We start from the raw sequence: 14621 nt of genomic DNA, 5'->3' as shown, positions 1-14621 counted from the left end.
TTCCTTCTGTGAAAGAAGCTTTCTCTGTTGTTTCCAGAGAAGAATCTCACAGAAATTCTAACACTTTTTCAGATAAAACACCTAGTAATCCTATTGGTTTTGCTGCTAAAACTGGAAATTCTTTTGATTCAAAAAGGAAAAATGTTAGACCCCCTAACCCTAATCTTAAATGCTCTCATTGCAACAAGACTGGACATACTGTTGAGAGATGTTATGAACTAGTTGGTTACCCCTCTTGGATGAAATCTAAAACTAGTGGTAATAAAGGAGGCAGGGTTAGTAATAATGTGGTTATTGATGCTTCTGAAACTTCTTCATCTTCTACTGTGAATGGTTTAACTAATGAGCAGATTACCCAATTACTTAGCCTTTTAAATGACAAGTCCAGAAGTGAAACTCAAGACAGCAATTTTGCTGGTAGGTCTAATTATGTCTGCTTTAACAGTTATTTTGACAATATAAAACCTACATGTGACTTTAAACCTGCGTATTGTTTCTCAAACTTTGGAAACAAAGGGAAAAAAGTTGGGTGGATAATTGACTCGGGGGCTAATCAACACATGATTACAGATGATTCTAATCTTATAAATGAAATAGATGTTACTGAATATAACATCAAAGTTAAACATCCCAACGGGACAAGTGCCCTAGTAACTAAAATTTGTGATGTTAAGCTAAGTAATAAGGTGATTTTATATGATGTGTTTGTCTTCCTGATTACTGTGTCAATCTTGTTTCTGTTCATAAACTTGCAAAGATTGCAATCTGACTGTCGCCTTTGATGAACATAATTGCTATATTCAGGATTCTCAATCAAAGAAAGTCCTGGTGACTGGTAGACAACTTGATGGTCTATATTTCGGTGGTAGTTCAACTTTGACTGACAAGGTGTGTAATGCTAGTGTTGATATTAATCTTTGGCATGCTAGATTAGGTCACCCTGCTGAACCTGTGTTGCATGTTTTAAAAGACAAACTAGATATTAAAAGAGACATCAAACTTGAACCTTGTGAAACATGTCATAGGGCTAAACAACATAGGGAACCGTTTCCTTTAAGTGACCATAAGTCTAAATCTTTAGGAGAACTTGTACATCTCGATGTATGGGGACCATATAAGGTTCCTAGTAGGGATGGCTCTAGATACTTTCTCATGGTGGTTGATGATTACACATGAGCTGTTTGGGTTTATCTCATGAAAAACAAAGATGAAGTCTTTTACAATATAAAAGGATTTTTTAACTTACTTAAAACCTAATTCAATAAACACATTAAAGTGTTCAGAAGTGATAATGGTACCGAGTTTATAAATAAACAAATGAAAGAGTTTTGCTATAATAATGGTATCATACATCAAACCTCGTGTGTTCATACCCCACAACAAAATGGGATAGTTGAAAGGAAACATAGGCACCTCTTAAATGTGGCTAGAGCCTTACTATTTCAAGCTAGTTTCCCTCTTAAATTCTGGTTTGAATGTATCCTAACTGCTACCTATTTGATTAACAGGACTCCTTCATCTGTCTTAAATGATAGGTCCCCTTATGAGCTTGTGTATGGTTTTGCCCCTATGATGAGTCAGCTAAGGATTGTTGGGTGTCTTTGTTTTAGCACTATTTTAAACAATTCTGACAAGTTTAATAGTCATGCGGAAAAATGTGTTTTAGTTGGTTACTCTAATGAGAAAAAAGGGTATAAACTATGGAGTCTAGATCAAAGAATCATATTCTATTCTAAGGATGTCAGATTTTATGAATCTGTCTTCCCATTTAAAGAAAAGAAAACCTCTCTTGATCCAGATTCTGAAATTAATACCACAAATTTTTTTGACCTATTTGATCAAACTGACACCCAAAACTCCAAACCTGACTCCACTCCCAATGATGACAGCACAAGCACAAATTCTACAGTTCTAAATCAGTCTCAGCAACCTGTAAATGACTCTAACAATACTTTAGGAACGGCTGATGTACAGCAACCAAGTAATGTAGAGTTAGAAACTGGTAGGGTCGAGCCGGATTTAGAAGTTGAGGAAAACACTAGCAATTCTGAGGGAGTGAATCTAGGGCAACCTAGTAGTGTTTTAAGGAAATCATCTAGAAATGTAAGATTTCCATCTAAGCTTAATGACTTTGTTGTTGATGGTAAGGTCAAATATGGTCTTGAGAAGGTGTTAAATTATGCAAATCTTGATTCTGAAAGTATGTGTTTCGCTTCTATGCTTAATAAAAGTTGTGAACCTAAAAACTACTTTGAAGCCAAAATGGATAATAATTGGGTTACTGCCATGAACGATGAGTTAGAAGCCCTACACAGAAATGACACTTGGGAAATAGTCGATTTGCCTCCCAATAGAAAAGCCATAGGCTGCAAATGGATTTATAAAATTAAATACAAAGCATCAGGTGAAATAGAAAGGTACAAGGCTAGACTTGTTGCTAAGGGGTTTAGTCAAAAAGAAGGAATAGACTTCTTTGAAACCTTTTCACCTGTTGTGAAAATGGTCACTGTCCGATGTGTTCTAACTATTGCTATTAACAATGGTTGGGATGTTCATCAACTTGACGTTAATAACGCCTTTCTATATGGTAATTTAAATGAAGAAGTCTATATGACCCTCCCAGATGGTTATAATTCCAGCCATATTAATAAAGTTTGTAAGCTTAAAAAATCCCTCTATGGGCTTAAACAAGCTCCTCGAATGTGGAACGAGAAGCTTGTGGATGTCTTAGTCGATCTTGGCTTTGAACAAAGTAAATGTGACCACTCCATGTTTGTCAAAACGAGTAAATCTGTGTTTGTTGCTTTACTGGTTTATGTGGATGATATAGTCATAACTGGAAATTGTTCAGCAGAAATTTCAAAAATTAAATCGTTTCTTAAATCCAAATTTTTGATTAAGGATCTGGGTCTATTAAAATACTTCCTTGGAATTGAGGTGTTAAAAACCAAAGATGGTTTATGTTTATCTCAACGGAAATATTGTCTTGACTTACTTGCTGAATTTGGTCTGACTGGATGTAAACCTGTTAACAGCCCAATTGAACCTAATCACATTCTAACACACCTGTGTGAAAAAGATAATACCCCGCTACCTGATATCTCTGTTTATCAAAAATTGGTAGGAAAACTAATATATCTGTCACATACCAGACCTGACATTGCTTACTCTGTTCAATACTTAAGTCAATATATGCACAGTCCTACTAATGCTCATTTTAAAATTGCTTTAAGGCTTTTAAGATATCTTAAAGGTGCTCCAGGGAAAGGTTTATTATTTAAAAGGGGGGATTCCCTGGAACTTAAAGCATTTGCTGATTCTGACTGGGGAAAGTGTGTCAACTCAAGGAAATCAATCACAGATTTCTGTATCTTCTTAGGTAACTCTCTTATTTCATGGAAAAGCAAAAAGCAATCTACCATCTCTAGATCTTCTGCTGAGGCAGAATATCGTGCTATGTGTGCTGCGACAAGTGAAATCATATGGCTTCTTAACATTTTAAATGAACTTAAAATTACTGCCAAACTTCCTGTTTCCCTTGCCTGTGATAATACAGCTGCCATCTCTATAGCAGCTAACCCGGTTTTTCACGATCGTACAAAGCATTTTGAAATTGACCTTTTTTTTCTAAGAGAAAAAATCTCAAAAGGTGTTATTAAAACCATTGGAGTCGCATCTGAAAACCAAACAGCTGATGTGTTCACAAAGGGGCTGCTCGTTCAAGCTCATGACAAGGTATGTGACAAACTTGGCCTATTTAACTGTTTTGCATATTGAATTGAGGGGGGGGGTGTTGAAATACGGGTGTAATATTCCCTTGTCTATCAATTCAATATTTTCCTAATTTTTGTTTCCTATTTTAAGCCCTGTTTTAATCCTTTCCTTTTCTTTATGATTGTTTCCGTTGCTGCTATTGGGCTCGCATGAGTGTTGGGCTGCTGTGCTGGGCTTCAGTTCCTTAGGGTTGGGTTCCTGCTCGTCAATAAAAAGGGGGGCACCGCCTTGGGATAATACACAACAACAACATCAACTTTACCATTACATCAAAAGCTGTCTCTCTCTCTTCAGTTTTCGAGAACCTTCTGCTAAGGGTTTCTCCTTGTCTTGTTCGAGAAGATTTAGAGGTCTTATGTTCTATATCAAGTTGTAACAGATCTGTTTCTGATCTGCTTGTCTGTTACCATTATCATCCAGCAATCTTGTGCCGGAATTGTACCTTTCCGTGTTGGAATAATCTGTGCCGACCATTGAATAATAAAGTTGTTACCTTTTGATACCTTGTTCTTGACAATATTCAATTACAAAAGTGGATTCACAATTCATCCCAATGATTAACCAGATGGCCAACATACGCGACCCATTCTATTGTCTTCTAATTGTATGCATCTTTGAATTTCAATAATTAATACAAAGCAAAGACAAGTTACAGTGGGGTTGGGTGGTTGAGGTTGAGAAGGGGATGTGGTGGTCTGATTCGTCTGAAGATGTGACGATTGAACAGATGCTGAATAATTTGTTGCTGGAATAATGAATTGGCGGCGGTTTTGGCCGGAGATGATGGTGGAAGGTGAAGTAGGTTGAAAATGTTGGTGATTGGTTGAGGGGTTGGGTGGGACCCACTTGATGTCTTTTAATATTTAAATTATTTTTAAGAGCAGGGATAGTTAAGTCATTTTACAACAATTTAACTGAAGAAACTAACAGACATCTACTCAGGGGACTATTCGAGTAACAAAAGATCAAAGCACAGGGAGTATACGTGTAATTTTGAAAAGTTAGGGACTAAAGGTGAAAAAATAAGAAACCACAGGGACCATCCGGGTAATTAACTCTTTATATAATCTTATTTATGCAAATAATTAATCAACAATTTAATTAAACCAATAAACATATAACAATTTAATTTTACAAATGATAAAAGTTTATCATTTCAATAATAATCAACTATTGTTCTAGGATTATAACTTGTGATTTCAGTTAGAATTTTTAATTTCATTCAAATTATTCAATCAAATATCCTTATCTATATATTTATTTTCTTATTTCACATAAAAAATCAAAGAGTGAATCCTGACTTGCATTCATACAATAATAATGCAAAATAAAACAAAATGCATGTTACTTTGGATCATTAAAATGGAGCTATCACTGTTTGCTCAAAGTACACACCGGATGGCCCCTCATCAGGCAACAAAGCAGCCATCACCGGACCCTTAGCACCTTCCATAACATCCTTTCCTGTATTGAATGACATATCTGTTTTAACATGCCCAGGATCGACACAATTCACAAGAATGTATTTCAACTCTTTTGCCATTAGTCTTGTGTAAGCGTTGATAGCAGCTTTTGAAACTTTGTAAGCAGACGGCGTTAGAGGCCATCCATTCTCTCGCAACTTAGCAGCCTTAAAGTCCCTTAAAAAACTTCGTATAATCTCGTTGATCCTTTCCTTGGTTAAGTTGTCAATATCATCCAACTCTCTTTTTAACTCGTCATTTGGAATATGCTGAAAACCAATATTGGAAGACATTAAATTTTACTAATCGAATTTCGTATAATGTGAGTATGATCTTTACTTACAGATAATTGTCCATAACTAGAGGTAACATTCACAATCTTTGGAGATTTGGAGAGTTGGAGAAGAGGAACAAGTGCCTCTGTAACTTTCTTTGTTCCATAATAATTTGTTTCCAAACACTCTTCTCCCATTTCATAAGTCTCCTGGATGACGCCAGGTAAGTAGTCGCCGTTCTTATCGACAATCTGCACCTAATTATACCAAATGATTAAAAGACTGGTTTGGCTCAAGGCTTGTCTACATAGATACTTACTTGTCCTCCACTGTATAAGAGTGTTTCAACAACATAATGAATTCCAAGTACTGCTGCATTGTTGACCTATACATGCAATCCTTTGATCAGATAGTTGAATATTGGTCACCTATACCACCCAAAAATAAATAAGTAAAATAACTAAACTGGAAATCAATTTGAATTAAAAAAAAGAAAACAAGTTTCAGTTTGCTTTAGTTTCTGGTTCTTAATTACCATTCTATTGTATTTTTTTAACGGCTTAAACTATACCAAATCAGTCTTTGGCGGGGCACGAACCCTTGACCTCCAGGGAAGCAACACCACAATAACACACTTAAACTCCAATGGCTTTGTCAATTGGACCCAACCCCCCACCCCTCCATTGCATTTTTTTAACCATGAGAACAGTGGCCCACCTAGGATTTCATTTCTGAGGGTGCGATCGGAGGGTTTTTATCATATTTTTAAGGGGTGCGATCGTGATTTTTGACTAATAATACGCTATTTTTTTCAAGGTGGGTTCCCGTCAGCCCATGGACCATAGTGGGCCTGCCCCTGCATGAGAAATTTGTAAACTCATGTGACCCCGCTTCCCTGCAAGTATCTTCCTAACCAATGGGATCAGATAAATCTAAGAGCATTCACATCTATTTCACCATATTTTCACCCTAAATTACACTAAAAAAACACTACATTTTCTCTCTCTTTTCAATTAAATAATATTTTTTATACCTTTATCATTACCTTTTCTCTCTCCTCCACTCACAACCACTTTCAAAATATATTAAAAAAAATATAGGGGGTGACCAGTGTCCCTTCAAATATACAGATGAACAGTAACATTTTCTCCCTCCTCTACTCACAACCACTTTTTATACTCTTTATATTATAAAAAAACTCCACTCACAACAATTGGGGGAATGGATGTGAATGCTCTAATATTGCGCTGGGCAACGGCCTTCTATGGTAGGAAACCAGTGAAAGCAAGATGAAACTAAGACCTCTCTAAGTCTAGAGTGTAACCAGAATCATGCGTTTACCACTACACCACCCCCTTAATGATTATTCCATCCCGAATTTTGAACCCAAATGATTGGGTTGGGGTGGTATATATAATAAAGGGCCCATTTCAAGCTAGTTTATAACAAAGTATTTGCATGTCTTAAATCTTTTAGGTACCAAGATATCAATTTTTTTGAAGTGGGTTTCAATAAACTTGACCAAGTGTGATATGCTAGTTGGATCTTTGACGTCAAGCTGATGAAAAATAACATTCTGAACTCCAGAAGCATTGAGTTTTTTAACAGCTTCAATGCCTCTACTCTCATTTCTAGCTGTTAATATGACTTGAATCTTGTTTAATGCAAGTTGACGACATATTTCGAATCCAATCCCTTTGTTCGCCCCTGTAACAACCGCACATCTGAAATTTATAAAACACGTGTATGGTGTGAGGCTAGATTCGAAAATTCTCAATAGAAATACGTATGAAAGAAGTGATATATATAACCTTTTATTTTCCATTAATTCAGTGAGGCATGAAGAAGAAGAAGATGAAGAAAAACTCATTTATAGAGGATCAGAAAAGCAGATCTGCCGGAACTTCTTAGACCTTTTTTGGTGTTAGCTATGGAATACAACCATAAAAACTATGGTTAATTTTGCTACACCTTATTATACTTGTAAATCATATGATACGTGCCTTATCTGTACCCACACCCACGTAATCATATCTCACACATGCCTTCATCCAACATTAGCCCACGTACATGAATATTGCTTATTATTTAGCATATATTCATTTTAATTGTTTCTTAGTTATTATTAGTGGGAGGTAGTTTTATATTTCTTTGTAAGCCTATAAATAGGCAAGTATGTTTAATATTTTGATTATGAATGAAAGTTATAGAGAGTTATCTCAAAGTCTTGTTTATTACTATTTTCTTTTGGGCCTAATTCACTCAACGGATTATTTATCTCAAAACCGATTGGTTTGTGTCATCATAGCAATTGTTTATTAAAAGAACATATAAGAATAACAAACGGATGAATTTTTTTTAATAAAATAAAAAACAGATGAAAACCGGTAGTGAATATATACGCAAATATTCATTAAAAAAACAAAGTGATCGCAAATACTTTTAAAGAAAAAAACATAACAGTCCTAAATCAGTCGAATTTTTTTAAATAAAATAAAATCGTATATTGATCACATATATTTAAAAAATAACAAAATATGTTAGATTTATTACATTAGCCGGCTAAAAACCACAATCATCGTATATGGTAAACAGTGTAATCCAAAAGATAATCAATAAATTATCACTTGTATTTTGCTATTATAATTAACACACTCACTATGCCACGTCTTCTAGAAAGTAGTGGTGGATGGTTAATTACTTCAAATTATCAATTTGTTGGATATCATGAATCATATTATTAGACTAGTGGGTGTGGGTTAGGAAAGATAATCGGGAAACTTACGTCGTAGGGAACCTAGTCGGGAAACACCCCCTCCCCCTCGGTCGAGATATCGGTGACATCGAGGAATCTGCCCTTTTTTTGACCGTTTAAATATCATAGCGTTGTAAACGGTCATAAATTAAAGAAAAAAAAAACTTAATTTTTTAATATCCTATTTAGACCCCATTTTCAACTTTAAAACCACAATCCATTTTCAAACATAAAAAAAAAAACTCATGGATCCGAGCCAACCGAACCCGCCTTCATGCTTTCCCAACACACCCACTACTCACTCGACCCAACCCCCACTCGTATACAACACGACAACGATGGATCCGTATACGTTTGGCGGTTTTAATCAATCTAAAAACCCTTGCCAAATGCGATACCAACAACACCAACATGTTATGCAAATGTAAATGCAAATGCAATCACAAGGAGTACAAATGCCACCATTCCAACCGTTGACTCAAACCACACCCGAGCACGATTTCGTATCTTTAGCCACAGATGACGATGTCATACCCGAAACGCAACGACAAACCACGAAGACTAAGAAGGGGAAAACAAGCACTAGGAGATGAAGAAAGGGGAAGCGGGAAGGCGGAAAGCATTCCTTAGACTCCGGACAAGTTGGAAGTGCTTACACGAGCTTGGGTTAAAGCTTCTAGCGATTCGATTATAGGTATATTTTTTTAATTTTAGTTTTAAATAAAGTATTAAAATTAATATTTGTATTTTATTTCTAAATAATGATTATATTTTAAATTTTAATGTGTAGCCATCAACCGAAAACGTGAATGCTTTTATAACCAAGTTTGTAAAGAATTTTTCAAGATGCAACGCGAACCATGTCGATTTGTCCATTCCTTTAGTTCAAAATTTAGAGAGATAACAGAAAAATTGGATTGTTTGCGAGTACATATCAACATGAATGGAACAGTCGTCCAAGTGGTACAAATGATGCAAGCGTTTTGTCGTTGGCTATTGAGAGATACACCAAGAAACCTGGGCCGTGGCATTAAATGAGGGCGTATGAAATATTGAGAAAATGTGACAAGCGAATACATTTAAAACAAGTGCGTCGGGGAGTTATAGTGCTGGTGGTTCTGATGCACGTTCTAGGCTATGTAATTTTATTTTTAATTAATGAAAACTTTTTATATTTTTAAGAATTTAGGTATTAAAAAATAAAAATAAAAAATGGAAGGGGGAAGAAGGGGAACCACACCCCACTCTTGGGGGGAAATTGTGAGGTGGAAGGGAAGGTGATGTGGCGCCTATGTAGATTTGGGGGAAAGGGAACCACACCCCATAGTCTTAGACAAATGATGAAGAGAGATGGTTCGGGACCCTTGAGGGTCTGGATAAATCTGTATACACCTCGCAATCCGGGTAATTGACCATAAAAAAGTCATCCGCAGGGTTACACCCGCCACTTGAAAGTATGCCAACATGTAGGAGACAAGAAGGAAAATGTGAAAGCGATGGCCCGCAAACCACTAGACCACAAAGATCTCCACTAGTGGTTATCTCAAGAGAGACAAGAAGTGCAAGTCATAGTGACATCTAAACAATAACACGTCACAGATTCATACCCTCCCAAATCTCCACTAGCGGTCAACACAGAAGAGACTACAAGGACATCCTAAAAGCGATGGGTGGCTAATCACAGGCCGCAAATGCGCACCCTCACCCTCTAACCAGTAACGCTTAGCAAGGGAGGGACCAAATCGATATTCTGAAAGGACGTCTCACCCAATCGTCTCACATCACTCTGGCTAAAAATACTACAATCCACCAAGGTGAATTCATTCAATATTCTCTACTCTCACTCTAACTTACAAAATTACCATCTTAAGAGCACATACTTATTCTCACGGCGGAGGGTGGTAACAAGAAGAACCCCCAAGCATTTCTTCTTGTAACGAGACTCATGGTGTTGTTACTTTGCAGGTCAATCAAGATATAGAGCTTCTGATGATCGAAGCCCTTTTACCCGGTTGAGCATTGTCTAGTTTACCCGATTAGATTGGTGTTTCATCATTTGTGCAATCCGTATTTTCAGCTAGAACTACATTTTTATCTTTTTCAATCACCATAAGTTCTATACATCCTTTCACCTCTTGTTCACCGTCGACAATAGTTGTAGTCGCCGCATATGGCTCTGGCTTATTCGATGGTGAATGTCACACCCCAACCGATGACGGAAACATCGAGGCAAGACATAATAAATTACTCAAAGACAACATAACGCTATATTTGTGACAATAAATTAAAATTCAAAATTTCATTTCATTTCATCCAAATAAACAATACATTGTTTCAAAAAGGAAGTACAAGAATTTCAAGTACAAGACTAAAACATTAAAATGTATAAGTAATATTTGGTGAGTTTCTAAATCCACGATAAGTAGATTTCTTGTAGTAACATCATCAAATATTTCCTGCAACATGTATAAAATATTCGTCAACACAAATTATGTCGGTGAGCATACTAGTTTGTTAACATAACATAAGTATGAGTACATCTCAAATCCACATGTTTAAAGTTTGCTAAATTATGTATCATACTAGCATGCAAAGACTAAATATCAATATAAAGTTTGGCACTAGCATAACCTTATCACCGAAGTAATAAGACCGTAAAGAATACTTAACAATGACCCAAAAAACGGGACAGTGTGCTAATCTTATAGCACTATATATATTAAGGGAAGCTTGCAAGGTTAATGATATTAGCTAAGCATAAGAATGTTCTAGCATACATAACATTTTAGCATAATAAACAAGCATGTTAAAGGATTGAGTGTTTGCATAAGTTTGATGTATGTGTGTGAAAGTGTGTTGACGTGACCGTGTCGTCCCGATCAGTCAAAAACCCAATTAAACCTAGGTAGCTAGGGTAAGTTGGGTATCGTATCCATGAAGAGCATGTGGTCAGTGTCGCACGACATGTTCGATTAGTTAGACTATTTACAAAAATGTACAATGTGATTATGAAGTTTGCTAATTTTATTCGTTTGTTTGGTTTGAAAGGATCTCGGAGTGAACCGACAAATTGATATTATCTAAAACAATTATTTATTAACTAAGCTTGCAAAACTAAACTACTTAATTGAAAACAATAATAAGGAATACGGATCACACCCGGTTTGATTATTGCAAGACCTAGGGTTCTTACATGTTTTAACTAGATTCAATTGCATATAGTGATTAACGGATTTCTGTCACAAAGCTTAGGTGCCAATTGCTAATGACGTCATAGACAACAGTCTGTAATGCACTTCATTAACTCGGACATGTAAATCCTAACCTACGATAAGGCATAAGTGCACAAATTCATTTCGCAAAATCAAATTTTATAATCATTCGACAATTCACAAATTCAATGCAAATGCACGAAAATTATCAAAGGGTTCAAATACTAAACACTTTTGTCACAAAATCAAATCAAAATACAAATGCATAAACCCTAGAAAATCTTACAAAAATCTACACCGGGGTAAAACCCGAAGAGATTAGTCACGTATACTCAGCATGTCTTGCAAAAACAATGTCATATTTTTTTCCTTCGATCTCCGTGCAAAAGCAAAGAAGGTTGCCCCCTCTTGGTGCCGTCGAACCTCTTACTTCCGTAACGTCCCCCCTCCTTGCGAACTGTCCTCTTTTTTTTAATTCACGTTCAAACCCAAGGCCCAAATATACATTTGTCAGCCCATAATTTTAGTGCATTGGAATTTGAAAATAAGTATGCGGCCACGTTCTTTTGTTTGCAAGACAATAAATTTAACTTATTTCTTGTTGTGGCTTATGAGTGTATGCTACTTCACATTGTCATGCACTAATTAATTAAAACCCTTGTCACATTTCATGTACAGAAGCCACCTGAATTTTCTTTAAATCCATCAAGACTTTAAAATGCTAATTCCAAGTCAACGATGACTTCAACTTTCATGACTTTACCACTTGTTTAATCATCAACGCATCATTGCTATAGATTCAATATTCTGCATTTTCGATTTTTTTCACTTCTTTTTCTCTCTCTTTTTTTTTTCTTTTTTTATAAAGCACAACTTTACAAACAAACTAATACTAAGATCGAATTTTCATCACACTAGTTATAAATAAAGGTTTAATGGTCATATGCTAAATGGGTTGGTCAAACGAAAGGTTTAGGCTTAAAGTTGGCGACTAGGGGATTTATTTGGGTAAGGATAGATAAATGGTGTAAAGGGAAAAGGTTTACCTAATGCCTTAATCATTCTTGTGCATGTATTCGGTCTATGGTCTCAAGCGTATCAAAAATTGCAAGTTCTACAATACGCGACTAATGGTCTACTCAAACAAAGAAATATATAAATATTTATGATGTGTAAAAGTGGCTCAAAATCTCACGTATAAAGGGTATGGTATGTGATATGCATAATGTATTAGTTTCTTAGGTGGATTATTCCCAAATAACCACCCGCTAAATACCCGTCATGTTACTAACTCGAACTTGACCATGACAAAAGACCAAATGGGTTGTTTCATCCCTCATTGACTTAGTTACTTGTGCTTTTTAGATTGCTTCAAACAAAGACATTTTTAAAATATTTTTGAACCCCCCCCCCATCCCCACACTTGAGGTCAACATTGTCCTCAATGTGTAGTGTTTAAATGAAAGGGTCAAAACCCAAAAACTTTTTCTCCCCATCCCCACACTTGAGGTCAACATTGTCCTCAATGTGTAAGAATGGAGCTTTTAAAACGCACAAGGGATGTGACATGACCAAACTCCCAAAACTTCACCCCGGTCACTAATATACAATTTACATTCCACCTATTAACTAACTAATAATCAAAGAAAAAGAAACGAATGCACCTGGATTCTTCTTGTTCCTCGTGTGCTCTTCACTCATCGATAAAAATGGTCGTCTCGCGAACATAATGTACCTACAAATCTAAACCCTTGTGTAGAAGCATGCTTCTCATAACCATCAAAATTTGTTAGTTACTCGTTCTACCATATTTATAAAAGATTTACCTAGTCATTCGTTATTTCAATTTGATTTTTATGGAAAAATGATTTACAACAACAATAGACCTAACTCACTTTCGTAGGAATCACGGTTGCATTTAGCATATGCAACAAGCCCTTTTAAACCTCTCGACAACTCGGGAGGACGAGTAGGTCTCGTGAGGGTTATATAGGGAACACACCCACAACGTTCATTTAACTAGAAAAATAAAATAAAACGAATAATAATACAAACTCTACAACAATCATACCTGATTTGCCTCTCATGGCGGTCGAAGTGAACATTTGCCCATCGAGTTTCCAACATACGCTCGGTAGTTGGCATGCCGAATCCACTCTCTTTTTCTTTTACGCGGCATGAACTTTGGGGTCGTTTCTTAACAACTTGGCCAATGTCTTGCAACGCCACCCTTTGAATCCTTATACCCGAACCCGCATCCCCAACTTTGTTGGTTGGAGTGATAAGTATGGAAGCAGGATGGATATGAACTTGGGCTTCTTTTGGCTCTGACTCGTCTTGCGGTGTTATATCTTCCGCTCGGTTCCAACATTCAGTTTCTTGCTCTGTAAGTTCTATAACCTCTTCCACCATATCACCATCAACCATGGTACCATTAGCCAAAACATCCCTCTCGCGCTTAATTTGGGCTATTTCCTCCGCTAATTGACCCACTAGCACCACCAATACTTCATGGGCTTTATCTCTCACTTCATTCGCTTTCTTCGTATCTTTGATATCCTTGTGATATCCTTTCACCATGTTTATGAGAGCATCAAGCTTAGAATACATTGAATCTTGTGGGTCCTTGTATGCGGACGGATGGTATTCATGGTAACAATCGACGTACTCCTCCCGGTAACTTTAGTAATGTGGAATCTCTTGTGCACAATTGCTGTAATCTCACTCTTGCTCATAATGGTAATCCATATCGGGGTGGTAGTATTCTTGACGATTTGGTGGTGGTGGTGTTGGTTTAACGTATGGATAATGTGAGGATGGACCATTGAAATCTTCATAATCCGCCCTCCCATATCCGTACAATCTGCTGAGGTAGTCTTCCCGATCCTTGTATGCTTGAACCTTCTCGTAGAAAACAGAGCAATCCTCTAATAGATTCTCTCCGCTTCCGCAACACTCACAGGGATCATCATCTACCCAATTCATACCGAAAGACGGTGCCTGCAAAACATGTACCTGCACAAACAGGCTCGACCACCCAAAGTAAAATCACAAAAATACAAGAAAGAAAACTAACACTAAAATCGAACAAGTAATGAAATACTAAGCGCACTAGCTCCTCGGCAACGGCGCCATTTTGACG

At 36.6% G+C, this 14621-nt stretch overlaps 1 protein-coding gene across 1 annotated transcript; it reads right to left on the bottom strand.

The window, feature by feature from the left end:
* Positions 1-5004: 5004 nt before the first annotated feature.
* LOC110931973 ((+)-neomenthol dehydrogenase) lies at positions 5005-14059 on the bottom strand. The gene is made up of 5 exons (XM_022175340.2): positions 13551-14059; positions 6993-7236; positions 5832-5897; positions 5581-5769; positions 5005-5506 (listed from the first exon to the last, which is right to left on the bottom strand). The coding sequence occupies exons 1-5, from the start codon at positions 14057-14059 to the stop codon at positions 5132-5134; spliced, it is 1383 nt and encodes a 460-aa protein (XP_022031032.1). The 3' UTR covers positions 5005-5131.
* Between the last annotated feature and the right edge of the window lie 562 nt (positions 14060-14621).

The sequence above is a fragment of the Helianthus annuus genome, chromosome 16 (genome assembly GCF_002127325.2).
Source record: "Helianthus annuus cultivar XRQ/B chromosome 16, HanXRQr2.0-SUNRISE, whole genome shotgun sequence".
Taxonomy (NCBI): domain Eukaryota; kingdom Viridiplantae; phylum Streptophyta; class Magnoliopsida; order Asterales; family Asteraceae; genus Helianthus; species Helianthus annuus.
Note: the sequence above shows the minus strand (reverse complement) of the source record. Positions and strands in the feature narration are given on the sequence as shown.

Coding starts and splice junctions, on each gene's coding strand:
- LOC110931973 (XM_022175340.2), bottom strand. CDS start 14,059: ATGGTGAAAGGATATCACAAGGATATCAAAGATACGAAGAAAGCGAAT. Junction 7,237..13,550: donor CGCCATGAGAGGCAAATCAG/GTATGATTGTTG, acceptor TATAAATTTCAG/ATGTGCGGTTGTTACAGGGG. Junction 5,898..6,992: donor TCAAAAAAATTGATATCTTG/GTACCTAAAAGA, acceptor TTGCATGTATAG/GTCAACAATGCAGCAGTACT.